This window comes from Homalodisca vitripennis, chromosome 5, assembly GCF_021130785.1.
Source record: "Homalodisca vitripennis isolate AUS2020 chromosome 5, UT_GWSS_2.1, whole genome shotgun sequence".
In the NCBI taxonomy this organism is placed as follows: domain Eukaryota; kingdom Metazoa; phylum Arthropoda; class Insecta; order Hemiptera; family Cicadellidae; genus Homalodisca; species Homalodisca vitripennis.
The window spans coordinates 25,967,163-25,988,033 of record NC_060211.1 but is presented as its reverse complement, the minus strand read 5'-3'; the positions used below and the strand labels follow the sequence as shown (position 1 = coordinate 25,988,033).

The following is a 20,871-nucleotide window of genomic DNA, read 5'->3' as shown; positions in this document are numbered from 1 at the left end:
GACATAGTTCAAACCCATAACGATGGCTGCTTGAAACCTAATCAGTATCGTGTATTAAAGTAATGTTGATTTGATGTGAATAACACGGACTAGAGTTAGAGAGCTCAAAGGAAAGTGTGAAAGAAAACATAGTTATGTTTAAATTTAGTTACTTCACTGAGCTTCCATCTATTCCTACACTTTAACTGGCCTCCCAGTAACCATGGTAGAACTCTTAGAAAAATGTAGCTTCTAAATCACCATAACTTCTAAGAATGCAATAATTCATAAATATGACGCCTTATAATTTAATAGTGAATACAATAATACATTTTACTACAAAAATGTATGTCTTATAAATACAATTATAAAACACACTATCCACAGTTTGCAATTAAATTCATTTTGCGTTGAAATTAAGAAATGTATGAATATATAGAATATTTGTATTAATAAAGTTTGCATGAATTTAATAAAAATAACAAAAATATTGATTCACTCAGAGTTTAATTCACTGCTGGTGACGTCATTCTGGCTGCTAGCCAACTGTACCATTTTGATAGGGATAGTAGAAGGAGTGGGCCTGGTCATGTCCACAGCCTCTGCAGTAGTATCCCCCTCGCTGCTACTGCTACTGCTACTGCTGCTGCTGCTGCTGGTGCTACCGCTACTGGTAGTGTCTTCTGCCCAGGGACTCAAATACCGAGACAGTCCCTGACAATACTGATACAGAGACTGATACAGACCCTCCCATATCTTGCAGTATACTGAGAAAGGTCCTTGGTCATCCTTACACTTACAGGAACTCGTCACCTGCAATTTCTACTGTATTATTTATATGTAAATACATTCATTTTTACGTTTAATTTATTAGTAAATAAATTACAGTATTACATTTTTAACACCTGTATATGATTACGAATTAATTATTTGAGCGTTATTTGGTAAATCCTTTTAATTTCAATAAATATACCAAAGCCTATATCTAAGCTTTTCTGAATCTATGCCTATACAATATTGCTATTAATTTACTTTTGATTTTGTTGACATATTATTCCTTACAAACTACTGGAAACAATTTAATACAGTTAATTTTTGAAACAAATAATATCTAGAATATTCTAGTATAATATTGTATCAAAGGATAATAATAGCTGTATGACATTTACCATACTTAAATACTAAAAAAGTCATTAAACGTTGGCAAATGTCCGAAAAGTTTTAATAATTTTCAATTAGATATTGTCAATCGTAAACGTTAAACCCAGTAATACGTATTGATTTCACAAATATAAAAATATTAACATAAAAATTGCTTACTTCAATTTGTATTAATCCTACTTGAAAAATTCTTTCCTGCTAAGGCACTAATCAAACATGTGTATTTCTTAGAATATAATACTAAATAGTGTCTTATATAAAGTTATAATAGTTTCCCCATTTTTTTTATATGAAACATTTCTTAGATGTATTCAAATTAAAATTTAATAATTTATAAAGTTTAAGTAAATTATGAATAACTCTGACTAGTTGTGCAATGAATGCATCATGCTTTAATTGTTACTATAATTCTACTCCATTATCTGAAAATGATAACATTTTATATCAAAATACTGCAATAAAAGCGTTCTCTCATGTTTCTTAGGTACATTAGGACCCACTGTCATAATTGAGAATTTTATTTTATTTTTATAGATAAATGAGTTTAATTCAAAACCGATATATGAATATAAACTTAAATTAATAATTATAGAATGGGTTTGAGAAAAATCACTCACACAGTATATTCAGATAAATTCAGTAATATAATTTCAATTGTGTCATACTTTCGTACTTAGTAATGGGTAAACGAACAGGTAAACAAAATTTGTCGATTGACGATGTGCTGAACAAAAATAACACTTATTCCCTTAGTAATAACAAAATAAATGCAAGCTTTGTGTTCCATGAAATATGCTCAAATATCAACACCATAAGTTTTTTTGTTTTGTTTGAAATAAAGTATAGTTTATTTTTGCTCTAAAATTTCTTGTACATCTTATTTTATATTACTTAATAAAAAATGTTGGTTTGTTTCTTGAAAGCCTTGAAAATGCTTGTTATTTATAACTCTTTTAACATTGAATTCATTGAGACTTTGGAGTACAGAGTTTTAAGTAATTTAGAAGAGTATTGACTCTAATTTTGAGTAATACGCATAATTAATGTCGAATTTATTTATGTTAACTAATAATGTGACACATAAAAGTCGTTAATGGTTAAAATTTTGTGATACAAGACTAGGTAAATTATTTTAAAAGGTTTTGTTGATAAAAAAATTTTCTGTGTATCCTCACCAATGCCAAGAATAGGAGGGAAGTCACCACGTTCCTCATGGTGGGCTCACATCACGCTCGTCACGTTGGTACCACTGAACAGAACTTGTTGATCTGTAAGATCATAATGTACAGATGTGTGTCAGGCGTCAATCAAACGCCATCAATCAAACCATTGACTCAAATTCTCTTTAATACTTCATATTTCAAGACAAAACTACTGGGTTATATTCTTGAATACGAAATATAATTTTCACATTTTTTTAAATAAATGATTTTCTGACCGTTAGCAAAGCCTATTACTCGAAAGACTAAACAATTTTAGTTGTTTATGTCTGTTTGCCACGATATGTTGAGAACGAACTAATCTACAGACTTCATTTTATATAAGGGACATTGACGATGAAAATGCTAGTTAATCCGTGGAAGTTGGCTGAGCGTTAGCGTATAATTTTACATTGGTCTTATCAGTAATTGTAAATAGCAAAGATAAAATTGCAGGATGAATAAATTCTTAAAAAACTGAATACGTAATATTTTAACTTATAAAGTAGTAAGTACCATGTAGCGTCATGAAATGAGCTACAACGTCTAAACGTTTACATCGACGACGTGTTATCTATAATTGGTACCTAAGTACTGGACTCTTTATGCATCAGGGAACATGCTTAAGAACGGCTACCTTGGTGTTAAATTCACAAGTACAATTTTGAACCTCAATCACTTTTACACCCTTGTTTTTAGATATGAAGTTGAGGGAGATGTCTAATTTTAAATTATGACTACCAATACGTATAAAAATATATATTTATTGGTTATTCAGAAAAGATTTTAATATAGATTTTGTACTCCATTGTTTGTACACTGTTACGGTATTAAAACTTAATAGAGAAACTAAAGAAAGTTTGGTGTTTGGAAGCTTATTAATAATATATCTTTAAAATGAGACATATCCTGTAAGTCTACGACAAAAAAATATGGTCATAAAACTGTAAGAGGTTCAACATTTTGCTTATGCTGCTAAAAATAAGATGGTCGCTAGTACAGCTGATTTCTAAGTGACTATCAAGTGAGACATTATCAAACATCCTGAGACCTTGCAAACGGCATAGCGTATTCCTTAAATATGCAATACTGTTCACTCTACTGACCTTGCCCCTGTTAATCTATGGTATCCAATATGCTTGTGATCGAATATCATTACCTGAATTTTAATGGGTTCTTAACATCTCCTGTAATCCTGCATTTTAGTCAGGTATGTTTACACACTCCAATTTCGTGTTCTAAACTAAACTCAAAAACTGTTTATCAACAGTTTGAGGGATATAATTATGAAATTCCTTCATTTTTGCATGAAAATGGTATGGCAGGACCACAGTTTAAACCTTGTTCCTAAAAATTTAGTTGAATTTATTTATAAAAATCCAGAAATATATGCTACGCGTACCATAATTTTCTTGGTCAAAATCGTCGATTCGATATGATGAGATGACCAAAATTCTATTTATTTATTCCAACGGACATCTCAAATTTTATTGATTTCCTTGATTTTATTTTATTGACAATAAATAATTAATACATTTAACAGAAAGAAAGTTAGTGCAATGTCTACTTCACTGTCTCTGCTACGGAGTAGTAGTGGCTAGTAGATTGGGGATAACTATCTGAGCAACTTTCTATGTGTTTTAAATAGCAATCAGCAGTTTTTAACTAAAAGAATATACTTTAATATGACTATTAACTTTGGAAATTTTGAAGTCCGATGGGGCAGACCCTTAAAGTCGTATTTGTATCTTTGTAACTACCTTTACCATTTTTATACGGCCTGACTTCACCAAGGGTTTAGAAATCCGGGCGAAATCTTTCGCTAGGCGTAACTCGCTAACGAAGCATAGTTATATGAACTTTTTTACTTGTTAGCTATAGAATAAGCTCCCGAGAGATTGCCGTTTAGTTTTGAATCACCCTGTATATATATATATATATATGAACTCAATCTCCTTCAAAATAGTTTCCATGTAAAGCCACTTACCACTTCATTCGGTTTTCCCACTCCTTGTAGCAGTGCTCCACTACAAATGCGAAACGGGAATGTCCTTCAGCTGGTCGGTAACATTTTGTTTTGTTTTATATAATTTCAAAATGACGCCCTTTGAGGTGGTTTTTAGATTAGGGTATAGACAATAGTCACAAGGACTCAATTCAGGAGAACAGGCTGTTTGAGAATCGATAGGAATGTGTTTCCTGATAATAAAAACTCAGTAATCCAAAGTGCAGTGTGGCAGGCACGCTGTCAAGATGCAGCATCCAGTTGTCTTTGATGGCTGTTTCCACGGGCATGGCTCTTTCCGCAGGCTTTCAAGTATTTCACGATAAAAGTATTAATTTACAGTTTGTTCTGCAGGTAAAATATCTTTATGGACAATGCTTCTGGAATCAAAGAAAGAAATCAACATGGTTTTGGTTTTGGATATGCTAATTTTTGCCTTTTTCGGACAAGGTGAATTGGAAATGTGCCATTCTTTACTCTAACGTTTTGATTCTAGATCATACTCAAAAATCCAAGATTCGTAAGATAACGTGTTTTTTATAAAGTCAACAACTTCGCTATAAGCTTTCTCCAATTTTTCAATCGTTTACAGTTTAACACACAATTTGTTTCCGTAAGGTTGCTCGTAATTGTTTTCACTCATCTTAGGAACGCACATCAAATAATTGTTTTCCTTGAAGTTTGCTTACAACTTACATGACAATAATAGACAAATGAGATTAACACTTAATGTTGAACAGCAGTTTGGATAAACATATGACTAATTGTCAGAGTTGCAATGTTGCCAGTTTTGTAGGAAAAACTTAGTCTTATTACTTTATTTGCAGACTTCGTATGTATTTAAAATTAAATTTTATTTGCGAAAATCAAGAATTTTTTATAATATAGATACTGATAGTTTACGTACTTATCAAAATAATTTTTATAACCAAAAGTTGACAAAGTACTTTTAGCCAAAATGGGATTTCTTCTGCAAGTAAACTGGATTAGATTGTTCTACGAAGGTGTGTAATTTATAAGTTACAAAAAGGAATTTCTTGTTCAACACTTGTAAACAAGAAGAGTAGTTAACTCTCTCCCTCGAGAGAGAGGAGGCAGTAGCAGCAGTCACAACACCCTGTACAGACAAAAGCAGCGTGTTCGAGAATACTGAAGATGACATCTCACTATTTATGTTAGCGCCCTGCATTCTGCGCATCTGCGGGCGGAGTGCAAAATTCTACACAACCACTTTCCTTCTTTTCTCAGTTTACCATTTGACTGAGGAACACAATATGACTGTTGGCTACTCGATTTTCAAGGTAATTTGCATTACCCGAATAAAACCTGAAGTTTTGCGTTGACTTAGTCTAAATGCATGAGGTGTTCAGAAGAACAGATAATGCAAAGTTCATTATTAGATATATTTTGTATACAAACTCAGCCTATAGCAAATGTCTTCATGGTAGCACTAATCGAAAATTTTACGTAACGTCACGAAACATGCCCTGAGAATACTTAAACCACCCGTTCCAAAAATGACCTTGTATCTGGAATGGGTTTCATGATTTTAATTACGCGTAAATCCTATAAGAAATATATCAATTTGTGGTCCCAAAATCTACATTCTTCTTCCGACTGAGACGAAATGAAAAAATTTCAAAGAATAGCAGGATTACGGAGATATGCCAAATTTGAGTACTTTTAAATTATTTATTTGAATTTATTGGAAACAGGATTTTTCGAGATATTTTACAACTTATTTCCTATGATAATTAATTTATGTTACACTGGTTTACGTATCCAATACTTAATGTGTAGGTTTTTTTTGTTTTTTAAGAATGTACCTCGATAGAGGATTAACTTGAAACGATCATGTTGGGCATCTATGTGCAAGGGTTGCTTCAGGCGTTTTTCCCGTGAGGAATTTGTCACAGATTTGTTCTTTTGACTTTCTAAGGATGGACTATTTTGGCCTTTTATATCCCCAAATGACCTACGGCATACGCCTTCGGGGTGGATGTGCCAGGAACAGATTCAAAAGAATTTTCAGGTTTCAGAAGAAAGTCACTAGAATCATGTGCAAATTGAAACCAAGAAAGTCGTGCCGCGATGCTTTCAGGGAGAATATTTTTCTGACTTTACCCTGCCTCTATATCTTGGATGTAGCTATGTATTGCCGATTCTGATGTGATTTATTGTGGGGCAGAGATGTCCACAGGTATGATACTAGAGTTAGGGACATTTACAGAAAGCAGCATCTCATTTGAATAACTTCCTTCACAAGCTTATGTTAGATTAATTAATAAACTCCCTGAGAGCATAAAAATATCAACAATCCAACCCTAATTAAAGCTCGATTAAAGGAGCTTTTAGTGTCTGAAGTGTTTTACATGTACTCTGTCGATGAGTTCATTTTACGCCGTTGGTACCTCTAATTTTCGTAAGTACCGATACTGAAGCCATGTATAAATGAATATATAATGAATATGTATGAGAGAGAATATAATTTAATGCGTGTATGCGTGCAATAAATGAGTCTTAGAATAGTACACTTAGCAGTAAAATTGTTTGAAAGTAATAATAATATCATTAGTTATTATCATTATTATATTTACTCAACCAACCTAAGACAGGCCTAACTAATGCTTAAAGGCAAGGGCAACCTTATAACTACATATAAAACTTCTTAATAATTCTTACCCTGTAGCGGTATTCGTGGATACTATAAAGAAGCAAGTATTCTACAAGGCTAATTTTTTTAAACTATTTTATCTTCAAAACTAATTATCTTCGCCTCATTATCAGGTCTGACATTCGGGTGCCCCAACAACTGACACGGGTTTATTGCTGTAGTGTTTTCATTACAAACAATAACTGTCTAATCTATATATATATATATATATATATATATATATATATATATATATATATATATATATATATAAATGAATGTTTGTGTGTTTGTCCTTTATGGAGTCGTGAACTATTTGAACGATCATTATGAAAAATTTGTATGTATATGTATTTTTCCACGGATAAGGTTTATATGCTATGCCCATTGATGTAACTCGCCACCAAGTGATGCTGCAAAAGATAATAGTCTTTAAAGCGCCTGCACATTATTAAATGCAATTACCTGACAGTTATGTATATTAAATAACCAAATACTATTTGAAGGCGCTAAGTTTATGATGGGGAATTTCTCTTTAAGATAAATTTCTGGTTGAACTTAAAGCTTGAGTGTTAGACTACTTTATAATAAAGTAAAGGTACGTGTACAATAGCTATAAATATACAGACACTTTCTTGGTCGTGGCAACAAGGCAAACTCTACATCGGCGTTGGAAATCTAATTGACTCGTATCAGAAGTGCACATACACGGGCAAAGCTTACGTAGAGCGTGCGAATCCGCGGGTATCAGCTAGTATTTAATATAACTGGAAAATCCATTATTTATTCATTAATTATTTAAGTAACCATTATGTGGCATTAAAATCAATTAAATTGAATAGTATTACTGTCAAACGTTAGTATGATACTCTGAAGCAGTAATGTCTGATACTCTAAGACATTTATAAATTATGCTTTATTCGTCTTGTAATATACATATAATTTTATACTGATTTGTAACAGACTTAATTTCTCTAATTCTATTAAATTAATAGTAAATATTATACAAAACTCCATGTTCAGTCTCAGATCACCTATTGATAAGCGTAAATTCTGGTATTAGGAGGTAAATCGGTGTTGCATCATGGTTTTTTTCTTTCTGTATGTCGTGACTTGGCGTTTCATTTCATGTTTACTTTTATTGCTTTAACGTACACGAAACAATACGGTTTTTCTGGCCCTTAGTTATTAGCTTCACACATTTATAAAACATTACATAACATTTATAAAACATATTAGCTTTCGACCATAAAACACATAAATAGTTTGAAAATTTTAATAGTTTTATCATGGATAACTAGATAAAAAGACTCAAATTTCCATTTATAACCATGAATTTCGGGCTGTATATGGACCTGAAGCTGATATAACATTTATTGCCGTGTCTGATGGTTAGTATAAAATGGGCCAAGAAAAATATGATCTGGAAAAAAACGTTAGAATTTTAAACCCTTTTGTTACACCTTGTTTAGGACTTATGATTAATTTCTATGGGAGGAAAGAATGTCTGTTAATTTCAAGAAAAACCAGATTGTGTCTTTACAAAAATGCGAATCGGCTATGGGCTCCTAGGGGAGAAGACTTCTTTCCACGGTACACCCACGGTAGCAATATAGTCATTCAAATAACAGGTAAATTTTAAAAAATTACGTAATTTCAAAGTAATAACGAGGAACCTATATTAATTTGACGACTATTAGCAAGTTTTACAGTTGCTAAATGTGACATCTACATGAAGAGTTTACGTAATGAACTGCTGAATAAACAATGCAATCGTTGTCCATGTATAATACATGACGTCATTAAGTACTAGTAGATATTCACTGGACACGACGATTGGCAAGTGTTACAGTTACACTCTGTGATATCTGCATGAGGAGCAATGTATACACAATGAACTGCTGAACAAATAATGCAATCACTGTCCTTGTATAATACATGATGTTATTAAGTACTAGTAGATATTCACTGGACACGGCGATTGGCAAGTGTTACAGTTACAAACTGTGACATCTGCATGAGGAGCAATGTATACACAATGAACTGCTGAACAAATAATGCAATCGCTGTCCATGTATAATACATGACGTCATTAAGTACTAGTGGATATTCACTGGACACGACGATTGGCAAGTGTTACAGTTACAATCTGTGACATCTGCATGAGGAGCAATGTATACACAATGAACTACTGAACAAATAATGCAATCGCTGTCCATGTATAATACATGACGTCATTAAGTACTAGTGGATATTCACTGGACACGTCGATTGGCAAGTGTTACAGTTACAAACTGTGACATCTGCATGAGGAGCAATGTATACACAATGAACTGCTGAACAAATAATGCAATCGCTGTCCATGTATAATACATGACGTCATTAAGTACTAGTGGATATTCACTGGACACGTCGATTGGCAAGTGTTACAGTTACAAACTGTGACATCTGCATGAGGAGCAATGTATACACAATGAACTACTGAACAAATAATGCAATCGCTGTCCATGTATAATACATGACGTCATTAAGTACTATTGGATATTCACTGGACACGGCGATTGGTATGTTGCTCGTGTATTTGTAATTGCTCTGACAGTGCTCACGGATTAATTCTTATATACATTCTGACTCTACCCTGCACAATTATGTACTTACTGTAGGTATAAAGTAATCAAGAGGTTAATTTGCATTTCTGTAACTGTTTCTTGTGTAAAATTAATATACACCTAAGATATTTGTTATATGGACATCACATGGTACATGAATCTGTAACGCAGCGAATCCAAAAAAACAAGTCAAAGGTCGCAAATATTATTCGTCGTTTATTAAACATAACCAAGCACACTGGTAATCATTCTGTTTATAGTATAGCGGTTTCCTGTGTTGTCGTTTATTAACATGAGGAATTTATTAAACACTTTCTGAACTCACCTTAGAGTGATAATTTACTAAGTAAAGTTTTATTAAGTAAAACTGAAGTAATATTCTTTATTTGTTTGTTTCAGTAAGAGAAAGAAAAGGGTTCACTGACAACGCCTGAACTGAACTCCAGCTCTGGAAGCAGCTTTTGGGTATGTTTGAACCCTTTTCTTTCCCTTCTTGACATCTTTCTGCTCTTTATTTTTGTATGTATACCTCCTACACCTGACGAAGAGGATGGATTTGAATGCTCGAAACGTTGTGTTGTATCTTTTGTAACCTGTAACGATGGCAATTTTCAAAATCTTATTATCCTTTCGAAGTACTATATTGCATATAAAGGACGCAATATGCATTTTAAATAATTTGCAAGTGAAAAAATACAGCTATACGCCTTGTGGTTGTACTTGGCAAAACCAATTCGTAATTGACAAACCATAAAAGTTGACTCACGTGTGGCCCAGACATATGTTTCCCACCTGGCCCCTCACCCCTGTGTTGTAATTGGTCTGCCGCGATAGTTCTTGTGGGGTAGCGACTATAACCTGTCGTAGTTGATATATCGTCGCACGTGATTCTGACTTTTACAGCGGCTGTTGTATTGTTTCCAAAACTTTGTAATTGTATGGTTTGTTAACAGGCGTTCTTAGTTATTTGCTTTATTGTAATAATTTAAAGTAACGTTTGGAACAGTTTTATTATTATTTAAAAAGGTTCAATGTACCATGGTTTTACTTACGTTACTCTATGCACACTCTGAGAGAGAAGTCAAAATTTTGAAATTAATTCGGTAAATGGAATCAGATTCAAACGAAACGTATCAAAAAACATTGAATTTTTTAATTTGACACTTATAGAAATTTATTACTTTAAATTAATTATTTATTAAATTAAAACTGCTTTGTATGTAATTAATTGTGATAATATTTATTATTATGTATATTTAATTATTAGTGAAATATAAAAATATAATCAAAGTTTTTAGTTCAATAAGAAAAGCAATAACTTTTTAATATAAAAACAATTAGCACTTAAATGTGAAATTATTTCTAAATAGATTGGTTTAATATACAAAAATGTATAGTTTTGTAAGAGTGAATGTAACGCAACAAAGCAGCTACTCTAGAGATAAATTATGACATCCGCTGCTACTGGAAACAGTGTTGTCTACACAACGAAATAAAACGTCGTCTGCGCTTTAAAAGACTACAACGAAGAACAGTTCTTAGATATATTTTTATTTATTTATTTATTTCATGAGTTGTAAAAATACTCTCATCAGAAAAAGTACTAAAATAGTACTTTACCTGTTCATGTATATATATATATATATATATATATATATTATTTTGCACTAAAGCAATTAAGTATATTTAATTTTGTTCATTTTGTATAACCTAGGTACTTTATAGGTTCAGATGTATTAATGGTTGCTGTTTAAATTTGTGGTTCTAAAATCTTAAGCGCAAGACAAATTTCTCAAATTGGCAATCAAAAATTTGTCATAAAATTACATTTAATTCTATCATGTAATCTTGCGCGAAACAATGGTATCAACAATTTTTGGACCCTCTTTGAACCATGAAATTGGAATGGTAGAGTAGGCGCTGACCGTGTAAGCTTAAGATCTGGTTGACGCTTATATAGCTTTCCAGCCGGTCAAATATTACGGACTGTAGGTCCACGCCTAATTTTGATGACGTTTGCCGACGTCACGTTTCCTCAGGTCCTGGACAAACAATCCTACTTTACTAAACTTACCTGGCTGTGCGTTATTGCTCCTACCTGAACACTCCTCACTTGAGTGATGCTTCCATTGTATCCATATATATCTTATCCGTATTATATTGACCTTTGCGTTCTAAAATGGTTTTTAAATTGACCTTTAAATGGTTACTATCAATCTATAATTATAATTATATCTAATTATATGATACCCAGCTCTGTAAAAGAATTGCACAAAATCCCAAAAGTTATTATTTTATTAGAAAAAGACTTCCTTATCATTAGCCATACATTTTTTAAACGGTCGTATTTTTTTATTTTAATATTTATATTCCTTATAAAACTTTTCACTACTTTACTGATATATTCCTGTTTGAAAGGCCCTTATTTAACAGGCACGACATTTTGATAATGGAGTTACATTTGGATATACAGTAACGATGCCTTTAATTGCTTTGATCGAAAGCATTGTTCTTTTAATGCGATTTTCAACAGGTATAGAGAGATATGAATGAGGAATTTGCATTGCAGACTAGATTCTATCTCCGATGTATCTTTACATAGTATTCTACAAGTATATATTTAGGTATAAAATTGTTACTCCAAATATACCTTACTCTTTTATAGACAAAATCTTATTACTCTTACCATTATCAATCAAATTTTTAATGAACATTCGATACGTAAAATATTCCAAACTTATTTCAACCTACGAAAAGCCTACACATAAATAACAAAATACAATGTTTTCTTTTCATAACTCTGCATATTCAAGCTTATTTAGTAATATTTTAGTGCAAACAAAACCTAATTTACAAAAGTAATTACAATTTTACAGTAAAAAACTTTTCTAAATTCTTTACTCTTTTTACTTAAATGCAATAAGTACACTCATAAGGAAATAGTAAAAAATACAGTTTTTAAATGGCGAATTCTCTAATTTCATAACAGATGACATTCCGTTTAAAATGAAAATGTTCTTTTTATATTTGAAGCAAAAATGGGTATTACAAAATAATCTACTTTTTTACAAAATACCTGACTAAAACATTAATGATCCTATTAATGAAAAGTGTAAGATTAAATAAAATTTACATTCTAAGAGTGTTTGAGGGAATTAGGTTCAATATATATAAAAATATATGCAATGTATTACTTAGGGGTGGGAAATTTGTAATGAAAGTATCTCTTATTTTATTTAGCGCAGTGATCACAGCCGCCACACCACCCCGCGCCGACACGGGGAACTCAAGTATTTAAGCTCTATCCCAGGCACATGTTGTCCATTACGTCCAGCCCTCTCTGGCGAAGCTGAATATTTTATTGTCGTCTGTGAAGGCCCGAGCTGTTTTCATTTTGGTCACTAACATCCCCAGATTAAAGCAATAACTCTTGTTAATAAGTTCCTGTGGTTTGTTCTTCTCCAATTGAGTTTGATTTATGACAACGCTGTATTGTTTCCGTTTTTGCTAATGGGAAATTCACGATTCTTGCTTTAATTGTTATTGCATAAGCGTTTTACAAGCAGAAATACAATTTTTAAGCTTTGGTAAAACATGACGCACTACTGAACAATAGAAACGTTTATGATCAAAGGAAACTTTGAAAATTATTTTCTTCGGGTTTCGCTAATTTTTATGTAAATTTCTATAATCATGGGTTATAATCTAACGTATACCCTCGTTTCTACAAATATTGTATTGAATTGTTTTATTTCAAAAATATAGTATAATTTAAGCCCCACTAAGACCAAAGCTTATCAGCGCGGTCCTATTTTGCCATAATAACTGATATTGTCTAAATTACAAATGTGCATAAAATTTATAAAATCTCGGAATTTACATCATCCACAAATAAAAAATAATACATTAGTGTGGTGTCATCAGGCTGCAAGACATAAAACGTTAGTCTAAAAAAGTGGCTCTTTTAAAAAGAAACAGTAAAATATACACACAGAAACAACCTACATATTCTATATAAATATGGTGTACATTGATAAATACGGAAATTAGATAAATTTATACTCTGTGATATGAAATAACAATAATAAAAAAAAAAAAAAAAAAAAAAAAAAAAAAAAAAAAAAAAAAAAACAGCCGGCATCCTACTCCAACCCCCCACCCCCCACCAACCACCAAATTATTGATAGAATATGCTTTAATTCGTGTTCGTGGTATGCTCATTATCCGTTTATATATTATATTATCTTCAAAATAAACCAAGTGGAGCCATTCACATTATTTACCTTACAATGGATTATAATTATATATAATAGCCTAGAACAACTCTTATTTTAATAAAATATATTTATTTCCTTAGCAAACTTCTTGGATAACTGGCGCTACTACATGAATTAATAAACATATCCTTAAACCACAAAAGGTTTTACTTTTATAATATTTAATATTACCTAAATTATAATATTATTTTGTATGATACAATTTCAAAATATTTGAAGGGGTTGATAGTATTAAAGTACATTTACAACTAACAATAACATTTTTCGATTTATTTCTTATATTATATAAGTAAATAAAAATGTTAAAAAAGAGTAGGATACTATGAACAAGATTTGAGACAAAAGTACATAGTTACACTGAGAGTTGTAAAAATGTTTAGCCAAAAATATAGCAAAAGTATCTACGATCAACGGCTTTACTATCCAAGAACACGAAAGTCCCATAACTGAAACTGGATACAATCCATCCAATGAAACGATTCTCATAATTCTATTGTTGACAAATTCTAACCTTTTTTATGAATACACTGTCCTTCCAGCTTAAATTTTCCATCATCTCACTGCATTACTCTACAATACCAAGAAACGATCATTCAAAAATAAAACTATTGTTTTTCCTTAAGTAATTATTATTTATTTTATTAAAGATATCCAATGATATAATTGCATGGAAAGCGGTAAGAATTATGTATAAAAGACATTATATTATATTATATTATATAACTCTTCTCTTATTACCATGCTTCACTATGGGAAATTCAAAATAGTTGGACAATAATAAACAAACAAAAATCAATAAGTTCAATCTTGAACCTTGTGAAATACCAGCAGCTAAACTATTAGATAGGCACGTGTATAACTGTGTTTCAGGTATGGACAATCAGTTTGTCAAAAGTGATACACAGGTTAAACAGTTTGAATTAAACCATCCAAATAAAATGTGAAAACAACTCTTAACATAATCAGATTAGTACCTGAGATATCACCCTTTTCTTAAATTGAGAGAACTTTGGTTGTTTCATATTGAATATTGGGAGTTCGGAGCGTTCTAAAGGCGTTGCACTTTGGGTCTGAGTTAGAGATAGCGCAGATTCAAATAGTGTCTGTAACCGAAGCACTTTTTATCAGTACCATTGATCTTGCAATGTATCGACACTCCCCTTTATTCTGTTTGAAAAGATCCTCGCACAGGTCAGTGGCCCATGAGGACGGACAGAATAAGGCTTAAAAAGGGGATCGGCCAGTCCTTTTTTTTTTAAAAAAAAAAGAAGGAAACTGATATAACCAACAAGAACTATAAATATATTATTGCATCATTAGTGTGATAAAGAAAAGTGTAAGGTATACATTTACTAAATAAATCGGTCATGGAATTAAAATTTAAATAATATGTACGATTCATTGGTTTATTAAATATGAAGAGAAAGATATTTTTATGAAGGTAAAAGCGTTATGTAAAATAACTAAACAAGAGTGCAATGTATTATTGATTATTCATTTTTATTGATATAACCCATCCAATTTGTACTGTTTAATATTCGCCATTGAAACAATCGTTATATTTTCTACCCTGATTGGCTGTACCGCCCATCAGATCCATCTATTTATAGAACGATGCACGGCTTGTAATTGCATTCGATTTAGCTAAACGTATTAGTGGGTAATACGTGGCCACACTAAATGGGCGATTATGGCGAAGCCCGTGGTTCCGTAAATCAACATTAATACATTAGTTCAAACAACAAGAGATCTATTGGCTTATCGTCGTGCAGTCAGCCGCGCTCTCGCCGCTAAATCCCCGCCAAATAAAATATTTGCGCCGACGTATAATAATTGAACGTTTGCGATATTTGATACGATATGGTTTTACAATCGGTTCCAGCTGACGAGAATCGGTTACTAATAACGAGAACATGTGGTTTTGCTGTAGTGAAGTCATTGAATTACTTTTACTAATCGAATTTTGTTATGATGATCTTCACTTATTACAGATTGACATTGGTAACGATAACGTTTGGCAACGCTGTTGTCTAGGAGCCGAAAGTCAATTTGCACTGTACAAGCACACAATCTTGTGTTTCTTCAAATCGATAAAGGAATTTTTCCTAAGGAGTGAATTTAATAGTCAGCCACGAAATAGAAAAGTATCTAAACGGTTTAAAAGTATCAAACGATTTTATTTTTTTATTAAATTTGTTAAGCTTGATATATTCGTAAAGGACCATCACACAAATAAATAATAGTTTTTATAACCGTCAATTAACTACTTTAGATAAAGAGAATACAAATCTGGACTTTCAGACAAAAAATGGGCCCTTTTGTTGGTGTGGTTGGTCATCTAAAAGCTGACGCTGATTTTATATTAACGTATGTGTATGATAGTTGGTTTTAAGTTTGTCAAGCTAAAGAAAATTATCCGAAAAACTAGTTGTTTCTTATTTTTATTCTTTCTTTACCTGCCCATTCCGACTAAAGAGAACAAATTCCTCTATCGATTTCACGAGAAAACGTGTTGTGTACTTATGCAAAGTAAATTGGCTCTTGGCTCTTATATTTTACACTAAACAGGATGCTTCAGACCACCCCTGCAGTAATCTATAGGAGCCAAAACAAACCGAGTTGCATGATTCAAAGGTTTCAACCGTTTTAAAGGTCAGTGCACTACGAGTATTTTGGATAGTTGGAAATCACATTGTAGAATCATTTGTAATCAATGGCAATTTTAATGGAGTTTCATATGAATTGGGGTTAAGAGATACAATTATACCGGCTTTACATAATTGTATTGGGTCAAAGTTATAACACAGTAAGGTATCAACGGGAACTATGTAAGCTGCTGGACATGTTCCCAATCTTTGGATAAGACGTAGGGGAAAAATAGAGTGGCCACCTATTTTACCAGATCAAAATCATTTAGATTTCTTTTTATGGGATAATTTAAAGCAAAGGTTTTACATAACTAAGCCTGACAACACACAAGAACTAATTCATAGCATAAATGAAATACTTGGAAAATACCTCCAGATGTGTTACAAAATGTTACTGGTATTTACCACAGATTTGGATATTGCTAACAGACACTTGGAGAGCATTCTGAACACTTACTGTAACTATCAGTGCTTGATTTTTAATTTAACTAAAATAAATTAGTGTTATTTTCAAGAAATATTGAATAGCATGTATTATATAAACTTGCTAGCATGTAAGAGAAACTTTAAAACGCCGCTTTATTGGATAGGGTCCGATTGCTTTTGTGGTCCGAATTATAGCATTGTGTTTTACTGAAAAAGACCTTTAATTTGATGTACATCTCGACTTATGCTCTAATTTAAGAAATTCTTCTGACTTCTTGCGGGTCATGCCCCTGATGAGATAAAAACCTGATAATCTTATAAAAATTAGATTTTTATGGGTAATATTGATATATTCCAACTCATTGTTTTACAAGAGATTGCTATAAATGTATTAAAACGTTATGGGACTTTCAAGCACACTGTACAATTATCATTTTAATCATAACACCGGAAAGTCGTATGCAACCGGAAACAAACTAGGCACCAACTTGAAAACTCTAGCCGTTCGTCCAGTTCCCTGTTACAGATTAAACCCATAACTCTAGCCGCTGGCGCGTTGTATTTGACAATTGCTGGTCTGCGTTTGAGTTACTGGCTACAAATGCAATAACAATAAATCTATTTACCGCATTATTGAGAACATTTAGCCCCTCATAAGCGTTTCTTATTGAAATTTTTCATGTACTAATACTTTTTATTGGTGTAATAAACGTTTATTTAATTAAATTTGCTATATTTATATTGCTTTTTTTACCATTTAAGATGTACTTACATTGGATACATCATTGAGTTTCAAGAAATGAAAGTTTCAAAAGTGATTCTATTGCAAATCAAAATTAAATAGGTACCTTTTGAGTTGCTTTAATCGGTGTTTTTTTTTTCAATGAATTCATTCAACAGTTTTTTGCATTACTATACATCATAATCTTTTATTATAAAAACCCTAAACTTAATTTATCAGCCACTACAAATGAATGAGGATTAAAACGAGGTACCGGGTATTTATAATTGCATATCGGAGTCTTAACACTTTTTAGTCAGTTTTAAACTTTGAGTTGTAATGAATGCATATAATATAGTTTAATAATGTTAATATAATTTGTTCGAATGCAATTCCATATTTGAGACCTTGCTTGGAGGAATTTTATTGTCAAAGGAGATCAGAAGGAGGAGAAACTGTTGGGTAAGGTAGATGGCTAAGTCTGTAGAGTAAAAATTCAGTTATACATGACTCGTGCTCCCAGGAATCCATATACTAAGGGAAGTTTGATGACTGAAAGTGTAGAATGACCAAAAGGTATACTGAATCTAAATTCCTGTTTATCTGGATATACCATTAAATCTGGATTTTTGGCACCATGACCACAATAAATTAGAATACCTAAAGGGATGTATCATGTTGGAAGTTCCTGAAAGTATAAGAATTTCTAAATTATAAAATCCCAGAAAAAAGTAGGTGAATTTGGAGAAAGATGGTTTGGTGTCAGGGATGAGGTTGTTATAAACAATGAGAAACATTGAAAGGCAAAAGACCTCTATTACAGGAGATGTATTAAGTACGTTGGGACTTCTACGTGCACGAAAGACTGCGTGCGCTTCGACGTAAAAGCATTAGAGTATCTCGCTAAAATTGCATGTAGTCTGGACGATAAAAAAACCTACAGGTTCGAGGGAAATTAATGACAGTTAAAGTCTAAAGTACTCCTGGAGATACCCCTAATATGAGATACTGCGATCCATACCGCAGGAATCTATAAATTAACACATTTAGTAATGTTGATATTGTTATCCGTAGACTCAATAGTCTTACCAACCATTTTTTTTTTTTTTTTTTTTTTTTTTTTTTTTTTTTAAGGAGAAGCCAATCTCCTTTTTGCCTTATTCTGCCCATCCTCATGGGCTACTGGCCTGTGCGAGGATCTTATCAAACAGAATAAGGGGGAGAGTCGATACAGTACAAGGTCAATTGTACTGATAAAAAGTGCAACGGTCACAGACAGGATTCGAACCTGCGCTATCTCTAACTCAAACTCAAAGTCCAGCATCTTAGACCACTCGGCCATCGGCACAATATATTTACAAAATTTACCGGAACTTTATTTTTAAATTCAGAAGATATAAAATACATTAATTGTAAGGCCTGACTCTTCAGGGCCTCTCACTCGAGGATCTGGCACAATTTCTGTTATTTCTGTGTATCCGCTTGGTGTCTCGATAACGAACTAACCTATAGACTTGCAATTTTGCATCAATATTACTTTCATTCAATATCATGAAACAATATTGTTTCAATGATCGTATATGCTTAGTCATAGAACAGTCATATGACATTGTAACATATGACATTACCAAATGTAGCCTAAATAACAATAAAATATATAATCTGTGAATTTTAAGATTTTTAAAAACTACATGTCCACACAACAAGAATGACTTCTAAGATGGTGCACGTCCATAAATGAGATTTGGCTGTGCGTCATCAAAGCCTATCACTCAGTGAGCTGGCACGATTTTGTCTGCCGGGGATGTAAACATTTCTGTCGCATAAGATTTTCTGCCTGTTTATCTGTCCACATGACATCTTATGAATAAAATAAACTACAGACTTGACAATTTGAATGCAATCTCAGCGAAACCTATTACGTAACACGTGGTATTGTGCCTACAAGTTATATATCCAGGATTACTTTAGACTTTAACTGTCATTAATTTTCTCGAGCCAATAGGTTTTTATATAAAGGGTGTTCAGTAAAAGTGTTCCGATACTCTGGGATTTTGTTTTGCACATAAAATTGAACAAAAGAGTTCATATGAAGGTATGTCCTAAACCCTTTTGTTTATTTTCTATCTGTCTGTATGTGTGTTTTTTTATTGTTTTTATTATATCTTCTGAATTAGTTAATATACAGTTATAAAACTTGAGAAATATATGAACACACTTAAAGAAATTTATACGAAATTATTATATTTTTAACCAATTAAGATAGTTATAAAACTTGAGAATTGTATTAACCTCTGGTAAGCCTTTTGAAAATAAATATTTACAAAATCCTATTAACCGTCTCAAAACGACGCCTGTTAAAAATGTTTAAATAGAATAACAAAAGAACCTGTATATTTTGCTTTATTTGACTTTATTTCCGAAAAGGTCTACGAAAGGTTAATATAATTGTCAAGTTTTATAACTGTATCTTAACTAATTAAGAAGATATATATATATCATAGTATATATATATATGACAATAATTATCACTAGGGATACGAGAGAAATATATCATAGTTCGTATATTTACGATAAAATATTAATATAAAAAAAATAATTATTGATTTTAAAATATTAGAATAGCAAAGATACATTTTAATAAATTGATGAAGACATTGCTGCCTTATAATATATGAAAACCTTAAATTATATCATATTATATTAAATAGAATGTACTTATATAGTCGAGTCATATAAGTAACAAACTACTATACTGACATATTTGACTTTATAGAAAACGATAAAATTTTAAAGATTATTAGATTCCCTCTGATTTTACATATCAGTGTGGCCTAAATTAGACTGCTAGTCATTGAGTAACTAAGAGATCGGTATGTGGTAGCTATCGAAAACAAAGATCACGAACAGGTGCGTGCCAACTGATCATATTGTTGAGTCACGCGTGACTCGTCCTACATTAGTACCTCATGTCTGCTACAGTTTGTTACGCTTGTCTCCTACTCATATCCTTCCACATCGTAAGTTTTATTTTTTGAATTAATAAAGCAATTTTTAAATAAATATTCGACTAAACTAACACGACTGCTTTCAAAAAGCTTTTTGTATGTTTTGAATGGTATGGATATTATGGTTTAAATCGTTTTATAAACGAAAAATACATGTACGTTCATCTAATTCCATTAAGTGCCTT

At 32.0% G+C, this 20,871-nt stretch overlaps 1 protein-coding gene across 1 annotated transcript; it reads right to left on the bottom strand.

Annotated features, from left to right (window-relative positions):
- Nucleotides 1-467: 467 nt before the first annotated feature.
- Nucleotides 468-2,406, bottom strand: LOC124363806 (osteocalcin 2-like). Its single transcript, XM_046819070.1, has 2 exons — nucleotides 2,316-2,406; nucleotides 468-792 (listed from the first exon to the last, which is right to left on the bottom strand). Exons 1-2 carry the CDS (start codon nucleotides 2,352-2,354, stop codon nucleotides 475-477), a joined length of 357 nt encoding a protein of 118 aa, XP_046675026.1. The 5' UTR covers nucleotides 2,355-2,406; the 3' UTR covers nucleotides 468-474.
- Nucleotides 2,407-20,871: the final 18,465 nt, after the last annotated feature.